The 19852-nt window shown below is 34.2% G+C and overlaps 2 protein-coding genes across 3 annotated transcripts; one reads left to right on the top strand and one right to left on the bottom strand.

Moving 5' to 3' along the window:
- The first annotated feature begins 436 nt into the window (after positions 1-436).
- On the top strand, positions 437-1184 carry LOC112784760 (histone H3.2). Its single transcript, XM_025828079.3, has one exon. The coding sequence runs from the start codon at positions 617-619 to the stop codon at positions 1025-1027; it is 411 nt and encodes a 136-aa protein (XP_025683864.1). The 5' UTR covers positions 437-616; the 3' UTR covers positions 1028-1184.
- Positions 1185-1634: 450 nt separating this feature from the next.
- On the bottom strand, positions 1635-4944 carry LOC112785164 (carbamoyl phosphate synthase small chain, chloroplastic). 2 transcript variants are annotated; one of them, XR_003194170.3, is made up of 10 exons: positions 4732-4944; positions 4388-4520; positions 4220-4308; positions 3997-4125; positions 3764-3892; positions 3576-3688; positions 3138-3485; positions 2605-2770; positions 2206-2308; positions 1635-2066 (listed from the first exon to the last, which is right to left on the bottom strand). XR_003194170.3 is itself a non-coding variant. In XM_025828607.2 (9 exons), exons 1-9 carry the CDS (start codon positions 4853-4855, stop codon positions 1975-1977), a joined length of 1323 nt encoding a protein of 440 aa, XP_025684392.1. In that variant the 5' UTR covers positions 4856-4944; the 3' UTR covers positions 1635-1974. The 2 variants fall into 2 exon arrangements, 1 of the variants encoding a protein (XP_025684392.1); XM_025828607.2 differs by lacking the exon at positions 2206-2308.
- Between the last annotated feature and the right edge of the window lie 14908 nt (positions 4945-19852).

Raw genomic sequence — 19852 nt, 5'->3', positions numbered from 1 at the left:
ATAATTTTATATTCTAAAATATTAAAAAATATATTTTAGAAATAGATCAACCAAATATATTTGTATTATTTTTAACGTTTAAAAATAAATTTTCTCTTTATAAACCAGTCACATTTCTTTAGATGTGGAAAGTTAAAAATAAAAATAAAAAATATTTTTGCAAATCAATTAACTTTTTATATTTTTATCGTTATTTTCACTATGGTATCTTAATTTATGCTCGTCTAGTAATAACCCAGACTAAAGAACTTAAAAATACTTTTACCATCTTAGAGAACCTCCACGGAAAAGAAATGAAATTTGAAAGAGTTTGACCGTGAGTCCGCGGGCGCCAAAGTTTGGGACTTTGGGGGTAAGCCCAAAACTTATAAACGGAAGGAAATCCGTCATCCTTGTACGATAATCCAATCACACCCGTCCATTGACCACACACGGATCTCTAACAAAAATTTTCCTCGCGCGCCACAATTTTCACCCTCCGCCCATACCCTCTCTTGCTATATATACTCACCTTACCATTGCTTCAAAATCCATTCGGCAAAACGCACAAATTCAAATTTCGACTTGCATCTTCACTCATTTTAATTCCCATTCTTCGCTTCGTTCATTTCCATCAATGGCACGTACCAAGCAAACAGCTCGCAAGTCCACCGGCGGCAAGGCCCCGAGGAAGCAACTGGCCACTAAGGCCGCAAGGAAATCAGCTCCGGCAACTGGCGGAGTGAAGAAGCCACACAGATTCAGGCCCGGAACTGTAGCATTGAGAGAGATCAGGAAGTATCAGAAGAGCACTGAGCTCCTCATTAGAAAGCTCCCATTCCAGCGTCTGGTTCGGGAAATCGCGCAGGATTTCAAGACCGACCTCAGGTTCCAGAGCAGTGCCGTGGCGGCTCTCCAGGAAGCCGCGGAGGCTTACCTGGTTGGGTTGTTTGAGGACACTAACCTCTGTGCCATTCACGCCAAGAGGGTCACCATTATGCCAAAGGATATTCAACTTGCAAGAAGGATTAGGGGCGAGAGGGCCTAGTTTAGTTATCGTTTCTCTCGATTTGTTCATCTATTTGTAACTTTTATGTGCTGTTTATCAGGAATTGCGGTTACATTGTTGTTTGTTCCTATGATTCAATGTCCAAATTGAATTATTTTGTTCTGAAGTTTTATGATAGAGCCTTAATTATCTTGTTCTTTTGGAGTTTTTGTTAGCGTTATTTTTGCGAGTTGCCATTTTAGGTTCTCTGGTTTTGGTTTTTCTCTTATAACGCTACCGAAAGAAATCAGAGAAACTTAATATTAATAGTAGGAACTAGTAAGAACATTAATCTAAAAGAAGGACCCAATTCAACAATTATACGGTAGTATAATTTTTTTTAGTCATTATTCTGGTTGAGATTGTGTAAACTGTAAAGTAAGCCAGTGGTGAAGTATAGGACCATGAAAATTGAAAACCAATCCCTTTTATTAATGAATAAATCAACCAAAATGGCAGGTAATAAAACCCAGCTCGGCTCCTTCATAGTTGAGAAATAGAAGACAGATCGTATCTACTGAGATTGAATTTCCAGTATGGCCTATGCTCCACACAAATCACCATTACCTTTAATTAAGGGATAGGCTATAAAAATAAATGAATGGGGTTGAATGAATAAAGGGGTATCATTGTCTTGCAAAATTTATATTGTCCTTCACACTTAATTATTTTTTATTTAGTGCTTAATTTTTTTTTTAAGTAGGCATTGCTACATTGGGTTGCAAGACAAATGTTAATCTGTTGCAAATGCCTAGCAAAACTTTGGTGGTTGCTAGTGTTGCTACGATGAATACGTTAATTCTCACTTTCTTGTAGCTTGGCCTTGTTATAGAAAGACACGAAAGAAGAAAACTCAATTCCTACTTCCTAGACATCTACAAAAACAATGGACCAAAATGACATTTTATGAAGATACCCTAATTCTTGCCGCCAACACTAGAAAGCACCTATGCATCGGAAGCTTGCGCTGCTACCAGTTTAAGGCTTTTATTAGCTTTCTTTCTATCCTGCATCATTAACTGCACAAACTCTCTAAAACCTGCATTATACACAAGCCGGTATTAGTATTTATGTGACAAACCAGCAACTAAAAGAAGCAAGTTAACTGCAATACAGATGAAGAAACTCTGTTCTACTTGCAGAGTAAGGTGGTGAGGAAATGGAAGTATGGAACTCACACCATATGAGAGTGAGGCTCAAAAATGAGAGAAAAAATGAGTGACGAATGTCACGTTTTCTGTTATTGCTTCAATGCGCAGATATACACCTTGCCACTGCATACTAGCCAATTATAATACATCAATCTCTAACTAACTATTAACTAACTGCTGATATCAGCATATAATTGTCTAACTAATATACTAATTTAACTTACTACTAAGTACTAATACAACACTTTTTCTAGCTAACTTAATTAAAGCATCACTATATTTATAACTCTAATCACAACAGACATCAAAGAAAGTAGAAACCTCACTTGCACTAAAAACTATGGTTTCATCATTTCATATACACGAGATCGATGATAAATTCAAAATGTTTATAATAATATGTGCAAAAACTTCTAAATCTCATACCATAGTCAGAATCATGAGGTCCAGGGGATGCTTCAGGGTGGTATTGAAGGGACATAACTCTTTGAGAAGGAAAGGCTAGACCAGCACAACTTCCATCATTAAGATTGATATGTGTAACCTCCACCCCCTTTGGCAATGTGGCAGGGTCCACCGCATAGTTGTGGTTCTGCGAATTCATATACCATAATTTCATGATAGAAGACCGCAAGTCCAACAATAAGATGTTTACATTTTTGGAATTTCTAATAAAGTAAAAAGACATTAAAAATCAAATAGTTTGCCAAACATCATTGCAATTGATTTTATTCAAATTGAATTTGATATGCTGCTTCATATTTCATCACAGAAAGACATTACCATGGTGAGTTTCATCTCAATTAAACTTTGTGATTGAATTTGTTAGACTGCTTATACCAATTTATCATTTTCATAGTAGCTCTAACTGCCAATATGACACTAGGTTAACCATATTTATGGTGATACACTACAACACAAAGAATCGGTAGGGGAAAAAAAACCTTTAGTTGACATACCTGAGCACTAATTTCGACACGGCCAGTTCTAAGGTTGCGAACAGGATGGTTTCCTCCATGGTGACCAAATTTCATCTTGAAGGTCTTGCCACCTAAAGCCTGGCCTAACAATTGATGGCCCATGCAAATTCCAAAAACAGGCACCTTTCCGAGAATATTCTTTACAGTTTCAACAGCATAAGGAATGGCAGATGGATCTCCAGGGCCATTGCTTAAAATGACCCCATCTGGCTTTATCTTCAAAGTTTCTGATGCTGGCCATGTAGACGGCACAACTGTAATTTTACATCCGTATGATGCTAAGCGCCTAAGTATATTATGCTTAATCCCAAAATCATAAGCAACTACCTGCAGTTCATTAGATGGCATGAAAGCACAACTTAAATAACCCCAATAGACAACAAAACGAAAGAGACAGTGCTAATGGAATATAATTACATGGAAAGTTTCTCCAGCTGGATCTTTATTTGGACGGAATTCCCATTCATCTTCTGTTTTATCAATCCATTCAAGTGGAGACATGCATGAGACGCCGCTTATTAGATCAATACCTACAAATATAAAATAGGACTCATGTAACTCAATTTAGAAAACATTTACATGACCACAAAGACTCAAATCCTTACCAACAATGTTCCACGACTGAGATATCTGCAGTAGTTCCTGTTCTGTTTTAGAATTATCAGTGCTCAAGACACCAATAAGACTGCCATCTTGTCTCAATCTTCGTGTAATTGCACGCGTGTCAACATCATCTGTTGCATCACAAGTTACCATCAAACTCAATCAATGGCAAGAACTTAAATTATTTTGATATTAAATTACTTCTCAAAACAAATTTCATATACCAAATACTCACAGATTCCCATGATGTTCCTTTCCGCTAAGTAATCACCGAGTGCTTTAACACATCTCCAATTTGATGTACTGATACTCAAACTCCGAATAACTAGACCAGAAAGGAAGCACCGTCTTGATTCCTCATCATCTATCGGGCAGTGCATCCAAAATTGGGTTTAAATGAATTCCAAGCACATGGATTCAAGACTCATGGAAATTATAGTTATAACATAAACACATACCAAAATTTACACCGGTATTCCCAATATGCGGATTTGTCATGAGCACAAACTGGCCAGCATAGCTAGGATCCGTCAAAATTTCTTGATACCTGCAGTTTACAAAATTATCAAAATTTCAGAATGATAACTACAGATCCTAATTCCCTGATAGTTATAGTTTTTTCTCACCCAGTCAATGATGTATTGAAAACAACTTCACCAACTTGGGTTCCAGAAGCGCCAAATGATTTGGCATTCCAGATTGAACCATCTTGAAGCACAAGCCTTGCATCCGAAGTTTTCCAAGGCCTCTCACCCTTACCTATGAATCAAGCAAGAAAACTTGATCAAATTTGTTTGAGCTCTGAGCTGTATTACTATAACTAACATGTTTATGTGTAATCATTAATCATTTCCATGCATCCAAATGACAATGCACAACAGTAGAAGAAATGGATTTCATAAAGTGAAATTGATTGGTTTGATTACACTACATTAAGTTAAGACACTCGTGGTTGAGAAGAGAGGGTTACCGGCAGAGCAAGTGAGTGAGAAAACGCAGTGTCTCGGAGATGCGGTTGGGGGTTTAGAAGCGAAGGGGAAGCTGACGCTGTTGGTGACGTCAGCGAAGGATACGGAGAAGGCTTTGGTGGCCATTTGAGGAAAGGGTGACAGAGTTGTTTGAAAGTGAGTTAAAGCGAAAGGAATTCCGTCACTCAGTTGTAAGTTATAACTGTTTCCCTCCTCGTTGAGCTAGGTTTTGTTAAGTATTTCAAGTTTCATCCATTTTTTCCCTTTTTCACTTTTCTAATTTTTAAATAATTATTTTCCTGAATTTTACTTAAAGACAAAGAGATATCCCAATAAATCAGAGATTAATTTCTTAAGAAATTCAAATAAGCTCAATTGAAATATTGTTTTGCTAATAAAAAGCGGGTGTTTAAGAAAATAGATAATTCATTATACTAAGTTTTTCTTTTTTTGTGCATCAACACTATATATCTGTATTGAAAGATTTTAGATAAATAGTTGAATAATAATGATATTGTTTAATTCATGAACTTGTCAACTTCACACCATAAAAAAGAACTTTGTGGTGGTTGTTTCATGATAGAAAAAAAAAAAAACCTTATTTTCTTTTATATTAAATTATTAGAGATGAATTTTTTAAAAAGGATATAAATTATGTGTTATATATTATTATAAATCTACACAAAAACATTAATAATATTTTATCTCACCTATATTTTGTCTTTTATAATTAAATATTTTTATTATAAAAAATTAATGATATTTGTACTACTAATATAACAGTGTAAAACATTAATAATAAAATATTATCGTATTTCACATAAAATTCATCCTAATCTAAAAAATTTAGCCTAGAAAAATATTGGTCCTTTTTAAACGTTTTTGTTAAACACTATTAATAGGTCATAAATTCCTTATTCTTTATTTTATGTGGAAGTATCGTGAACTCGCCAACAAATATTTATAAATTGAACTCTATTTTTTTATTTTTAAAAAAATTAATAATTAAAATTTTGTCTCTCTAATTTTGGTTTTTACACTTTTTTTTCATTTCTTTTAATCATAATTTCAGAAATAAAAGAGATATTTCTGCTAGAGTTTTTTCACTAATGTTCGTTTTCTTGTCACATTTCTACAGCTACCACCGTTGTTGTCGCTGCCTGCACTCAGCACCGCCACTACTCCTTCTACTGCCGCCACACCACCTTTCCGGTCCCTTTACGTTGTTGTGTTTTGTCTTTGCCCCCACGAACTACTCAGATTTCATTTTAATCATAATTTCAGAGATGAAAGTGATATCTCTGCTAGAACTTTTTCACTAGTGTTCATGTTCCTGTCACATCTCTGCAACTACCACCATCGCTGTTGCTGCCTGCACTCAGCACCGCCACTACTCCTTCTACTGCCGCCACACCACACTTCTCGGTCCCTCTGCGTTGTTGTGCTTCGTCTCTGCCCCTGCGAACTACTCAGGTTTCATTTTACTTTATTTTGTTTTATTGCTTTTTCTATGACAATTTTTGTGAATTTGGAGTTTTTTCTACTGTCTTTGCACCGCAATGTTTATTTTAAGGGTGGAAAAGAAATAAAACAACTACTTCACTTCAATAGCAGATTAAGGGTGAAAAAGAAAATGCATTGTCTTAACTGAGTATTGCAATTGGCAATAAACACAATGAAATTTTCTCTTCAAATTTGTGATTATTAATTGGTGTCTGATTGTGTGAAGATTTTAGATCTGACTTGACTTGGAAAACTTTTTCTGAAAAAAAAAAAACAGACTTGTTCCTTTGATTTAACCAAACCAACACAATTTGAATAAGAAGTGCAATTTTCTCTTTGTTTTTGATTGAATCAGAACTTTGCATCAAATATAACAAAACTATATCATATGTATAATTTTTTCTTAACAATTTTTCTTTGCCAATGTTGCATAATCTGGCATGCCCTAGAAAGTGTATTCTTGCTGATGATGAGTTAAATGGAACAATTGACAAGTGTCTATCCAGCATCAATGTTGAGAAAGTTGAAACTAACAGGCGGGCTCTCGGGGAGCTCCTCTTCACTCCTGGAGCTCTTCAATATCTCAATGGAGTTAATGATTCTGCAATAGTTGCCACATATCCAGCCTCATCTGCGTTGAGTTTCGACGTCGCTGCTATGTTCCTCTTCGTCACCACTATCTCCGATCTCAGTACTTCTCCCTCATCTCTGGCCCTGCGAACTACTCCTTTAAGGTTTCATTTTTATTTTATTTTATTGTCCTTTCTATGAAAATTATGTGAATTTGGATGCTTTTGTTCTTGTAGGATTCTACAGTAAATTTGAGATTCTATGCAAGTATAACTTGTACCTAACACAATATCTCTATCCTTGCCAAAACATAAAACGATTTATGTGAATATTAAATACAAAATGGTTGTCAAGTTAAGTATCTATGAACAAATATTTTTGATGATGAACTGTTCAAAACTGTTCTCTTTAGGGGGCAATGGCATAAGATAGTAAGCATTTTTGAGAAATGCATTTTATGGCTTTCATTTGGCCTGTGAAGCATCCACCCTTATTTTCGGAACATGAATTTTATCATTTAAAAAGAAAGCAAAACATATTTTCATCATAATCATAATCCTTGTTTTACTTTTGCATAGAAGATGTTAATAACCTACTGCTCAGACTATTCAGTGAAGCGCCAAATATAAATTCAAGGTATGGTTGAACTTTGCTATTACTCATTCTTTGGATTACATTATATCGCATCTATTATACCTAGCCATGCTTGTTTTAAATTTTCAGGTGGGCAAACATCCAAAGTGCTCTTTTATTTTTGCACCAATTTGTTTGTTTACAATTGAATTTGATTATTTATATTACTTTCTGTAGGCCTATAATAGCATCGCAATTGTTATTGACGAATGAAGTATTTCTTGATGGATAGAACATTTGGAAGCCAACTTAAATTTCTTTCTCACCAGGAGCTTCTCTTTCGAATTTGGTTGTTATTTTCCTCAGATGTCAAGAGAGCGATCATTCAGATTGTCTTGACTCTGTCCATTTTTTTCTGCTTCAAGTTAAAAACATGAAAACAAACCTATATTTTGTTTTGATTTGTTTGTCTTTTTTGTGTCCTAAGAGATTCTATATAATACTATACTGTGACTAAATGTTGGATCTCCTTTTAAAATCTATAAGCATAGTTTATTTAGTGGATCGAGTTGAAGGTGATTTTGATTTGTTCGATATTTTAGTTCACGATCTCAAGCCATGACACATCTCGTGTTTCTATAATACAAACCTTTCCAATTCAAGAATTAGAAATCCCAATCAGGTTGGAATATAGCAAAACTAGTTTAAAATGTGGTTAAATTAAAAACATAAAAAAATAAGAATGCATATCTATTTCAGCTAAAGGATGAGATAGTAGCTCTATTTGGAATATTCAAGCCATGGAGTGCCATTAAAAGCATTTGAAAAGCTTTAGAAAAAGGAACCAACCCAAATAACACTCCATTTATCTATTTTACCTCAAATAACCTCAATTTTTTTTACTTCAATTTCTTCAAGAATAACCAAAACTCATTTTGGGAACTCTTTCATTATTGTTCTAACTGAATACAACTTTAAAAAAAATTACAAATAACGAAGGTTCTAATGCACCATGCAGTAACTTAATAACATATATGATAATCTTTGGTGTAACAGCCCAGACCACCCGCTAGCACGATATTGTCCGCTTTGGCACACAAGGCCTCACGGTTTTGCCTTTGACGATAGGGATGATAGCCGAAGCCCCCCACACTCACTCGTCAAAACGCGTCATGCTAGGGAGAGGTATCCACACCCTTATAAGGCATGCTTCGTTCCCCTCTCCAACCGATGTGGGCCTTACAATCCACCCCCCTAATGGAGTCCAGCGCCCTTGCTGGCACATCGATCCGGGTTCTGGCTCTGATACCATCTGTAACAGCCCAGACCACCCGCTAGCACGATATTGTCCGCTTTGGCACACAAGGCCTCACGGTTTTGCCTTTGACGATAGGGATGATAGCCGAAGCCCCCCACACTCACTCGTCAAAACGCGTCATGCTAGGGAGAGGTATCCACACCCTTATAAGGCATGCTTCGTTCCCCTCTCCAACCGATGTGGGCCTTACAATCCACCCCCTAAGGGAGTCCAGCGCCCTCGCTGGCACATCGATCCGGGTTCTGGCTCTAATACCATCTGTAACAGCCCAGACCACCCGCTAGCACGATATTATCCGCTTTGGCACACAAGGCCTCACGGTTTTGCCTTTGACGATAGGGATGATAGCCGAAGCCCCCCACACTCACTCGTCAAAACGCGTCATGCTAGGGAGAGGTATCCACACCCTTATAAGGCATGCTTCGTTCCCCTCTCCAACCGATGTGGGCCTTACAATCCACCCCCTAAGGGAGTCCAGCGCCCTCGCTGGCACATCGATCCGGGTTCTGGCTCTGATACCATCTGTAACAGCCCAGACCACCCGCTAGCACGATATTGTCCGCTTTGGCACACAAGGCCTTACGGTTTTGCCTTTGACGATAGGGATGATAGCCGAAACCCCCCACACTCACTCGTCAAAATGCGTCATGCTAGGGAGAGGTATCCACACCCTTATAAGGCATGCTTCGTTCCCCTCTCCAACCGATGTGGGCCTTACAATTGGCATTCACATAGACATTTATTTAGCTAGACTAATTTTCGGTAGTGCCCTTCCCTCTATATAGCATGTAGTCTTTCTTCATTTTCACCCAAAACTGCATCATTAGCGCTGTAAAAAAAATAAAACACCAAAAAAGAGGTCTATCACTATATTTCCAATACTAGAATCCTAATTGACTGTGCATATAAAAGCAAGCTGATGATAATGCCCCAAGAAAAAGCCAATGACAAATGAAAATTTACTTGTAGGAGGTATGGATATTGCTTGTGTTTAGAATTAAACAAACAAAAAATGCCTTATATCAATTCGGGCACCTGAGGCAGACATTGGCTTAAGGAAAATGACGTCAACTACGTATGATGTATTCCATAGAAACACAATTCTAAACCACGAAAAGTAATAGTTCCAAATTCAAAGTTACATACAAAAGAAAAAAAAAAGATAGCATAACAAATTCTAGTAAATAGTCAAAGTAAGTTATACCTTCAAAATTTTCTATGAGAATATTCGTTCTTCTAAAGGAAAGCATAAGTCTTGACCACATGCTAGGACAATAACAACTTTGAAAAATGTACATGAATAAATTTCACGTATATATGTAGTTCTTTTTCCAAGAATAATGCTACAAGGACTAGAAAAAAGGTTAATGAGTTTACCCTCTTCAACTTATATAGAGAAGAGAGATAAAAATTCAACTCCATCTAGAGAAAGGCCAATCCATAAATAAAATCCTAAATTATATTTTTTATCATTCATAACACAGTTCACATCCCAACAAAATATGATACCTCTTGATAGTTAAATAACATGCTAACAATAAATATAAGAAACATGATCTTTTAGATACGAGGGCACTTGAATAGGTTGCTTAAATAAGCAGCACACGTGCAAGATACAGTTGAATAGATTACTGAATCAAATGAGCTTGATGGTGGATATTTATAGAAAATTAAAGTCCAAAACCAGCATCAGTAGTTAAAATGATACGGTAAAAAACTAAAAAATCTCTATCTATTTTGAAGATTCCAAATTGGAGGTGCTACTCTCTTTTAACTTGTTCTTTGCATCTTCCATAGATTTTTTCCAAGACCACAAAATCAGCATCAGACCACCATTCCCAACAAGAGAAATACATGTGGTTGTATCAAAAACCTAGTCGATATAAACTTGAGAAACACAAAAAAGTCGTATAGGCTCAGAAGATGTCATTACAAAATCCTTTCCTTGTCATAGACAAACATTAATGGATTGTAATTAACAAATGAACCAAAGAAATGGGGTGAAAAATTAGAACTGCAGCAGCATGACTAACAAAATTCAAAGTATACTTCAGATATAAGTAGTTCCAACAAAATAGTTAATTTTTAATAGAAAATGATGAACTAGCAATACCGAGGCTGAATAATATGTTTTCCGAGCTCACAATCGCAACCTGTTTTATTCATTTAATAGTGAATACAACTCTACATATTAGGACAACATGAAGTATATTATTGTGTAAAACTAAAAGAAAAATGCTATGAAAAGAATCTAAAATTAATTAAGATAGTTTTTTGCGTAGAAGAGATTAAGATTTTCAATTCTCATGGAACATGTTTAGTCAATGAATCCTTCACATGACAAAATAATAATTAGTCAATTAGATTGACAAGCCAATAGAAAACAAGATTTAACTTTCAATTGATAAAAAAAGACCAATTTTGCATGATGTATCCCTCAGACTCATATCTCACAAAATGTATTAAGATTGCTTCAAGGACATATAGCAATTCTTTTATGAAAAACCAAAAAAAAGGGGCCGAAGTATAAAATATAATAAAAAGTGTGGTGCAAAGACAGCGAAAAAGCATCCAAATTTACAAAAATTTCCAAAGAAAAAGCAATAAAATAAAATAAAGTGAAATGAAACCTGGGCAGTTCGCAGGGGCAGAGACGAAGCATAACAACGCAGAGGGACCAGAAAGTGTGGTGCGGCGACAGTAGAAGGAGTGGCGACGGTGCTGAGTGCAGGAGGCAGTGGCGGCAGCCACAGTAGTAGCTGCGAACGAGAACATGGCAAGACTCATAGCAAAGGCAAACATCTCATCTCTTTTGACATAATCATTAAAAGAAAATGAAAAATATGTAAATAGCAAAAACAAAGGGGCAAGCTTAATTATTAATTTTTCAAAAATAAAAGAGTGGGGTTCTATTTGTAAATATTTTTATGTTGGCTAATGTTACTCCCACCTAAAAGTAGGGGTAACGAATCTACAGCCCTATTAATAATACAAAGCAGCAGTTTGGTTTCTATTAAAGAGTTAGATAAATTCCAATAATTTATAAAAAGTCCCATTAACTCATTATGCTAGACTTAGCAGTCAAAGCTATTCCTTTTTCGATAAGTAAGAGTAAAACTTATTCCATAAACCTGTAAAACAAAGAGCTATGCAACGTAAAATGGGAATAAAGCTATTATAGATGCTCGAAAGATGTATTAATGCCAGAAGTTAAAAGTTGAAACCGATGCTCTGTTATTTTGTTATTTTGTTGAAGTTGACACCAATACTATGTGGATCTCAGATGCAGCTTTTTTATTATTATTATTTCCCCTCTTTCGGTGTAGGATCTCAGATGCACTCAGCCATATTAATGGACTTTACACATATATCGTATGGGCCTATTCAACTCCATTTATAGTTTTACCCATATATCACAAAAAAAAAAACAACGTGGTTTGCTTGATTTTGGTAGCTGCAAAATAATGATCTCGGAGTGTAGTATTTTGGATTTCTCATCAACATAATATAACCAGCATTTGAAGGATTGCATTTAGAATAGAAAAATCAAAATATTGTGTGCTGGTAATGATGAAATCTGTTCTGAGTTGTAGATTTCTTAGTGAAAAAATAAAGATTCTGTTATGCAAGCTAAAGAAAGGAGAAATGTGTCTATTGTATTAGTAGAGAAATCACACTTTTACAGAGATAAAAAAGTACAACTATATATAGCTAAAAAGAAAGGAAAAAAAAGAAAAATTATACTAGCTACCTTTTCATATTCTATTATGCAGCTATGATCTACTAGTGTCACACAATACCCAATAAAACAGAGAGTATTGGAAGTACTAGTAGTATTCATTCATTAATAGCCTCTCTTAAGCTGGGAGTGTACAAGTTATATAAGCTTACTACATATCTCTTCAAAAGGACCTGGTGGAAGTGCCTTTGCAAGGACATCAGTAAGTTGTTCTCTTGATGGAATTAGCATGAGCTTTAAAGAACCGTCTTGAACTTTTTCTCTAACTTTTCGACAATCAATCTCAATGTGTTTCATTCTTTCATGAAACACTAGGTTAGCCGCAATATATCTAGCAGATTGGTTGTCACAAAATAATATCATAGGGCCTGGTAACTTGATTTTAAAGTCATTCAAGATGTACATAAGCCAAATTTCTTCACAAGTTGCAAGAGTCATTGCGCAATACTCTACCTCCAAAAATAATCGAGCAACTATTTGCTGTTTTTTACTTTTTTAGGACACCAAAGATCTTTCAAGAAAGAAGTAATATCCGGACACTGATCTTTGGGTATTCAGACATGTACCCCAATCAGAATCTGAGAAACCATGGAGGGACAAGTCACAAACAGACTAAAAAAGTAATCCTTTTTCTGGAGCTCCTTTCAAGTACTTCAATACATGTAAGGCTGCTTTGAAGTGCTCATCTCCGGAACAATCTAGAAATTGACTTAACTTGCTAACAACAAAGCTTATGTTAGGCCTGGTATTAGTGAGGTATATCAACATTCCAATGAGTCTGCTATATGACTTAGCATCATTTAATAATGTTCCTGATGACTTTGAGAGATGAGTTGAATAATTCATAAGCGTGCTATCTGGTTTTGAATCTAATAATCCATACTCTTTTAGGAGATCAAGAGTATACTTCTTTTGATATAAAGCTATTTTCCTTTTGTTCCTTGCAACTTCCATGCCCAAGAAAAATTTTAGTTTGCCTAAATCTTTGATTTTGAACAAAGTGTCGAATTTCATCTTCACACGTTGGATCTCTTCTATGTCATCCCCCGCTAGAACCAAATCATCGACATAAACAAGAATAGAAGTGAAACCTGTTGGAAAAGATTTGGTGAAAAGGGAATGATCTGCCTTTGATTGTGAGTAACCTGAAGTAATCAAGACAGAGCATAACTTAGAGTTTCACTTGCGACTTGCTTGCTTAAGGCCATATAAGGATCGTTCCAGCTTGCAAACCATTCCTGGCTGTGCATTTAAACTAGGGGGCAACTTCATATAGACTTTTTCAGGTAGATCACCATGAAGAAAGGCAGTGGTCACATCTAATTGATGAATAAACCAATTCCTACTAGCTACAATTGCTAAGAATATACGAAGGATAGTCATTTTGATTACAGCACTAAAGGTATCAAAATAGTTATACCTTTGTGTTTGAGTGAAACCTTTGGCTACAAGCCTTGCTTTTTGTCTCTCTATAGTCCCATTAGAGTTATATTTGGTTTTAAAAATCCATTTACATCCGATTGCATGCTTCCCTTTTGGTAGAATAGTAAGTTTCTAGGTCTTGCTTTCCTCCAATACTTCAAGCTCAGCTTTGATTGTTTTCTGCCAACAATCACTCAAAATAGCCTGCTCATAGTTCTTTAGTTCCGGATTTGTAGAAATTATAATAGAAATTACTTTGTGTGATTGTGATAGGGAATTGTAACTCAAGTAATTGAAAAGAGGATACGGTTTTGTGATTGATGATTGGACCATGCTATCAGAGATAATAGTTTGCATACATTCATAATCATCAAGTTATCTTGGCTTGTGTATTTCTCTAAGAGATCTTCTTAGTGAAGGAGGTGGATTAATGTCAGTGGACTGGGAATTAGATGGATTTTCATCATATGATGGGGTAGTACATGATGCTGGTGCTATTGGTAAACTCAAAGAAATGGGTAAGGTTGGCTGTGGTTGAACATTAATGGTGTTGGAATGAGTATTTGACAATGTATATTGAATGGGATGTAAATCTAAGGTATGAAAAGATAATGTACTGCTATCAAAGATATCTATAGGGTCATGATTACGTAATGTAAGCTTAGTGTCTTGATTAGAATTAAAAACATGTTCAAATTGATGAGAAACTTGATTATTCTTATATGGAAAGAAATTTTCATAAAAAAATTATATTTCTAGATACGAAAAATTGTTTGTTATTAATGTCTATTAAAAGATATCCTTTGGTTCTTGTTTTAAAGTCAAGAAAAATGTATTTTCTTCCTCTTTTATCAAATTTTCTTTCTATTTGCAACTAAAGTTGAAGCAAATACAAGATATCCAAAAATTTTGAAGTGTTGAATGTTTGGCATTTTACTAAAAAAAATCTGATAAATATTTTTATTATTAATAGATGAACTAGACACTCTATTGAGAATATGTACAACATGTGATGCAGCATATTTCCAAAAAATTTTAGGAAGATGAGCCTTAAAAATGAGTGCTCTACCAATATTCAAAATATCTTGATGTTTTTGTTCTACAAATCCATTTTGTTAAGGTGTCTTAACACATGAAGTCTGATGAATTATTCTCTATTTTTCATAAAAGGAACTCATGATGAATTCAGCTCCATTATCAGTCCTGATGTTCTTTATTTTTGTTTGAAATTGGGTTTCAATTAGTTGCACAAATTGTTGGATAAAAAAGAAGTTTCACTTTTATTTTTCATAAAAAATAGCTAAGTGAACCTGCTTTTGTCTTCTACTATTGTTAAAAAAAAACTTATGGCCAACAAAAGATGGAGTAGAAACAAGTCTCCAAATATCCATGTGCACTAAATCAAATAAATTGACAGATTTTTTTTGACTCAAATGAAAAGACAATCTTCTTTGTTTTGCATAATGACATGGTTCACAAAGTTCATCTTTTAATGAACATACAATAAAAGGATAACTCTTTTTTATTTCTTGTAACCTATCAATTGAGACTTGTCCTAACCCACAATGCTAAGTTTCATGATTTATAGTGTTTGTGATAGCAGCAACATTAACTGAATTGTTGGTGTTGACTAGTTCTCTATTCTTTGCTTCTAAGTTGACATAAGTTGCATCTGTATTGAAGATATACAAGCTACCTCTTTGTCTCGTATGACCAATCATCTTCAAGAAAAAGTTGTCCTGTATCTCAAAGTGTGTATTGTTAAATAAGAATTGATAAGGTAAAAAATTAGTTGCTTCAGACACAGATATGAGATTAAAATTAAAAAAGGGCACATATGACACATTTGTAAGGTAAAAATCACGGGTTAAAATTATAGTTCCACTAATTGTTGTTGTGATCTCAGTTTCATTTGGACATTTGATCAATACAGGATCTATTGTATGATGAGAGTGAAAAGTATGAAGAGAAAACGTAACATATGCAGTCGCACCAGTGTCAATTATCCAGTCATGTGTGTCTAAAAGAATGTGGAAAACTGATAAAATATGGTATATACCTGCTGAAGGAGCTATTACTGTATTTATGGCTTGTGTTTGAAGAGAACTATGAGCAAGATCACCTTTATGTTGCTGGAATAGAGAAATCAATGCTTGCTTTTAATCTTCGGAAAACAAGTTGTCTAGGCTCTTACTATTCTCCTCTTGAGTTGAATGCACATCAGGTATGTTGCTATCTCCACATGTTTTCTCAGCAACAATCATATTGTTCACATTTGCTACTCCAAATCTCTTTTGCAAATAAGGAGGAAATCCATGTTTATGGTAGCAGGTTTCTATGGTGTGTGCAGCCTTCCCACAATGAGAACAACTTCTTATCATTCCTCTTCCACTATTAACTCTGCTTCGGCCTCGGCCACATCTGCCTCTGCCACCTCGATTTGTGACACCAGAATTTGCATTCAAGGTCATACCAAACCCTCTATTGTTTTCATTACCAGTTCCTCCAATATTGACAGCATTAACTAGCATCCTTTCTTCACTTTGATCTGAGTTGGTTAATTATCTTTTTTGTTGCAAAAGTAAAGAATAGATGGAATTCACACTGGGTAATGGCACCATCAACATAATCTGTGATTTTACTGTTGTGTACTGCTCATTTAACCTTCTCAAAATTCTAACAGCATTGAACTCATCAAATTCTTCCCAAATTCCCTTAAGTTTAGTGAAATATGCAGTGATGGATAGATCTTCTTGCTTCATCACAAACATCTCTTCTTGAAGATCAGCTATCCAAAACAAATCACCTTCATAAAATCTATGCTTGAGATCGTTCCAGAGCTCTGAGGCCACGTTACACCAAAGAATACTCTGAAGAATCTTTGTGCTTATGAAAAAATGCAACCACGATAGTACAAAGGTGTTGCATCTGTCCCAGGCTTCATAGGTTGAGTCAGTTTTTTAAGGTTTTAGAATACTTCGATCAATGAATCCCAACTTGTTCTTCGATTTGATGGATAGCCAAACCGATTTTGCCTATGAGTGATAATTTCGAGTTGTAAATGGAGTTTGAGTTAGTGATAAACCTGAGCTTTCATTTGGATGGAGGTAGAAAGGACTTGTCTGATCTTGAATCGGGTTCAATGTTGATCTCCCTTCTTGCATTTGATGGCTGGCAAGTTGATTCATCAATCTTCTGAAATTTTGTAAATCACTCACTGAAAATTTTGCAGTTGCGAATTTTCTGGATTATCCACTCCAGCTTCTCGATCTGCCATGAATGTCACAGAAGGAAGGGGCGATGTTCACAATTCTTACTTAACAATATTTGCAGCTTTTCCACGCTCACCGCACCATGATAAAATATCTTCTGAGCTGCAGATTTCTTAGTGAAAAAATAAAGATTCTGTCATGCAAGCTAAAGAAGAGAGAAATAAATCTATTGCATTAGTGGATAAATCACACTTTTACAAAGACAAAAGGTACAACTATATATAGCCAAAAAGAAAGAAAAAAGAAGAAATAAAAATTATACTAGCTACCTCTTCATATTCTATTATACAGTTGTGATCTACTAGTGTCACACAATACCCAATAAAACAGGAAGTACTGATAGTATTCATATATGAATAGGTAACTGAGAAGGATCTTGCTATTTTGAAGTAACTTATTCTACTGTCTATACACTTTGATGTGTAAGCGGTGCATTACAATCAACACAACTCTTGCATCCTTCCTTTCATCTATGGGAATTATTGTCATTAAATTTGTCATGAAATCGCTCATTCCAAAAATTAAAGTAATTTTTTTTAGTTTACTTAATTTTTGTATTAGCTTTTTTTTTTCTTTTTTATTTGTCTTATGTTATTTTTTTTTTTACTTTTGGGATTCACCAAGGATCGAACTCAAGACCTTTTAGATATAGAACTCTGATACTATGTCAAAAAATCACTTATCCCAAAAATTTAAGCCAATAAAAAAAGACAACATTAATTATTATATCTCTAACAAAATTTGTAAATAGTATTTGATATGAGAAGCATAAATAGTATTTTTTTGGATAAGTATCATTTTTGTCCTCAACATTTGGGGTAAGTCTCAAAGTTATCCCTAACCTTTCAATCGTCCTATTTAAGTCCCTAACATTTCAAAATTGACTCAATGTTATCTTGCCGTTAAGGATCCGTTAACAGAATTGACGGCGGGACAAAATTGAGATGATTTTAAAACGTTAGGGACTTAAATAGGACAAAAATGTTGGGGACAAAAACGATACATAGAAATAAATTTTAGTTGGGTAAAGTATACTTTTTGTCCTTAAAGTTTGACAAAAGTCTCAAAAATATCCCTAAATTTTATTTTGTTTCAATTTTATCCCAGAAGTTTTCGATTTACATCAAATATACCCCTAATGGCTAATTTTTTAAAAAATTTAAGACCAATTTAACAACAATTTCATAAGAACAACCTTCAGCACAAGAAAATCAAGCATAATTTTCATGCATTATTGTTAGATTGGTCTTAATTTTTTTGAAAATTTAGCCGGTAGGGGTATATTTGATGCAAATCGAAAACTTTTGGGACAAAATTGAAACAAAATAAAATTTAGGGATATTTTTAAAATTTTTGTCAAATTTCAGGGATAAAAAGTATACTTTACCCATTTTAGTTTTATCCTTCAATATATCAATTTTTTCATTGTACAAAGTATTCAATTATTTTTTAATCACATTAGTAAATTACACTTAATCACATTACTTTTATTCTAAATAATTTTTTTTATAATTTTACACTTAAAGTTATAAGTTAATATAAAAATATAAAAAAATTTAGTTAGAATGAAAGTAGTGTGATTAAGTATAATTTACTTAAATGTGATTAAAAAATAATTGAATATTATATACAGTAAAAAATTGATATTATTGAAGGATAAAATTAAAATTTATTTCTATGTATCGTTTTTGTCCCCAACATTTTCGTTCTATTTAAGTCCCTAACATTTTAAAATTGTCTTAATTTTGTCCCACTGTCAATTCTGTTAACGGATCCCTAATGGTAGGGCAACATTGAGCTAATTTTGAAACATTAGGGACTTAAATAGAACTATTGAAACATTAGGGACAACTTTGAGACTTACCCCAAACGTTGGGGACAAAAGACAATACTTTACTCTTTATTTTATAATTGGAGAGAAGAGTGAATATTGCACTGAAAATGACAAAAACGGTGCTTAATAAAAGGCTGAGAACGCCGTTTTGATAGAGCAACAATCCGCCTCTGGTTTATTGCATTTCGTGCGTATTGCATGCATGCACGACACGCGTCCCATGCAGTGGACCCGTGACCTTGTGGGAGTGGATCTTCTCAATTTTTTTTGTCCTCAATTGTTTAGTAAAGTGTGATCTCTCACCATTTAATATCTTTACTCACTTGTTTTCTCTTAATCCCTCTTAAAGAGTCTAAGATGAGAGATCATACTTTATCAAACAATTACGGACAAAAAACTGAGGATCCATTCCCCTCATCTCCCTTACCTCTCCTTCTTTCTCTCTTTTGAAACAACTCCAGCATCCATCATCGTCACTAGATATTACCATTTTCATCTCTACTGACATCAACACCTTTATTAAATAAATAAATATATTTTTTTAATAGTTAAACTTATTATTAAAAAATAATTTAGGATATTTTTCTACAATTAATTTCTATTAATTAATTGATTGACATTGATAAAAGTATTAAATTTAGTTAGTTAGTTACATAATATTAGTTATATTAGGATATTATTTAGATATATTTTAAGTTTATAAAAAAAGTACCAGTTAAATATTGTTTAAATAGGTTAAATATATTTTATATAATATATTAACGTAAATATATTTATATAATTAAATATATATAAAAATATATAAACATATTTAAATATGTATAAATATATAATTAAAATTTTAAATATGCATAAATATATTTAGAATTTTAATATACGTCTAGATTTTTTA

This window comes from Arachis hypogaea, chromosome 20 (genome assembly GCF_003086295.3).
Source record: "Arachis hypogaea cultivar Tifrunner chromosome 20, arahy.Tifrunner.gnm2.J5K5, whole genome shotgun sequence".
Classification (NCBI taxonomy): Eukaryota; Viridiplantae; Streptophyta; class Magnoliopsida; order Fabales; family Fabaceae; genus Arachis; species Arachis hypogaea.
This window is presented reverse-complemented; position numbering and strand designations above follow the sequence as displayed.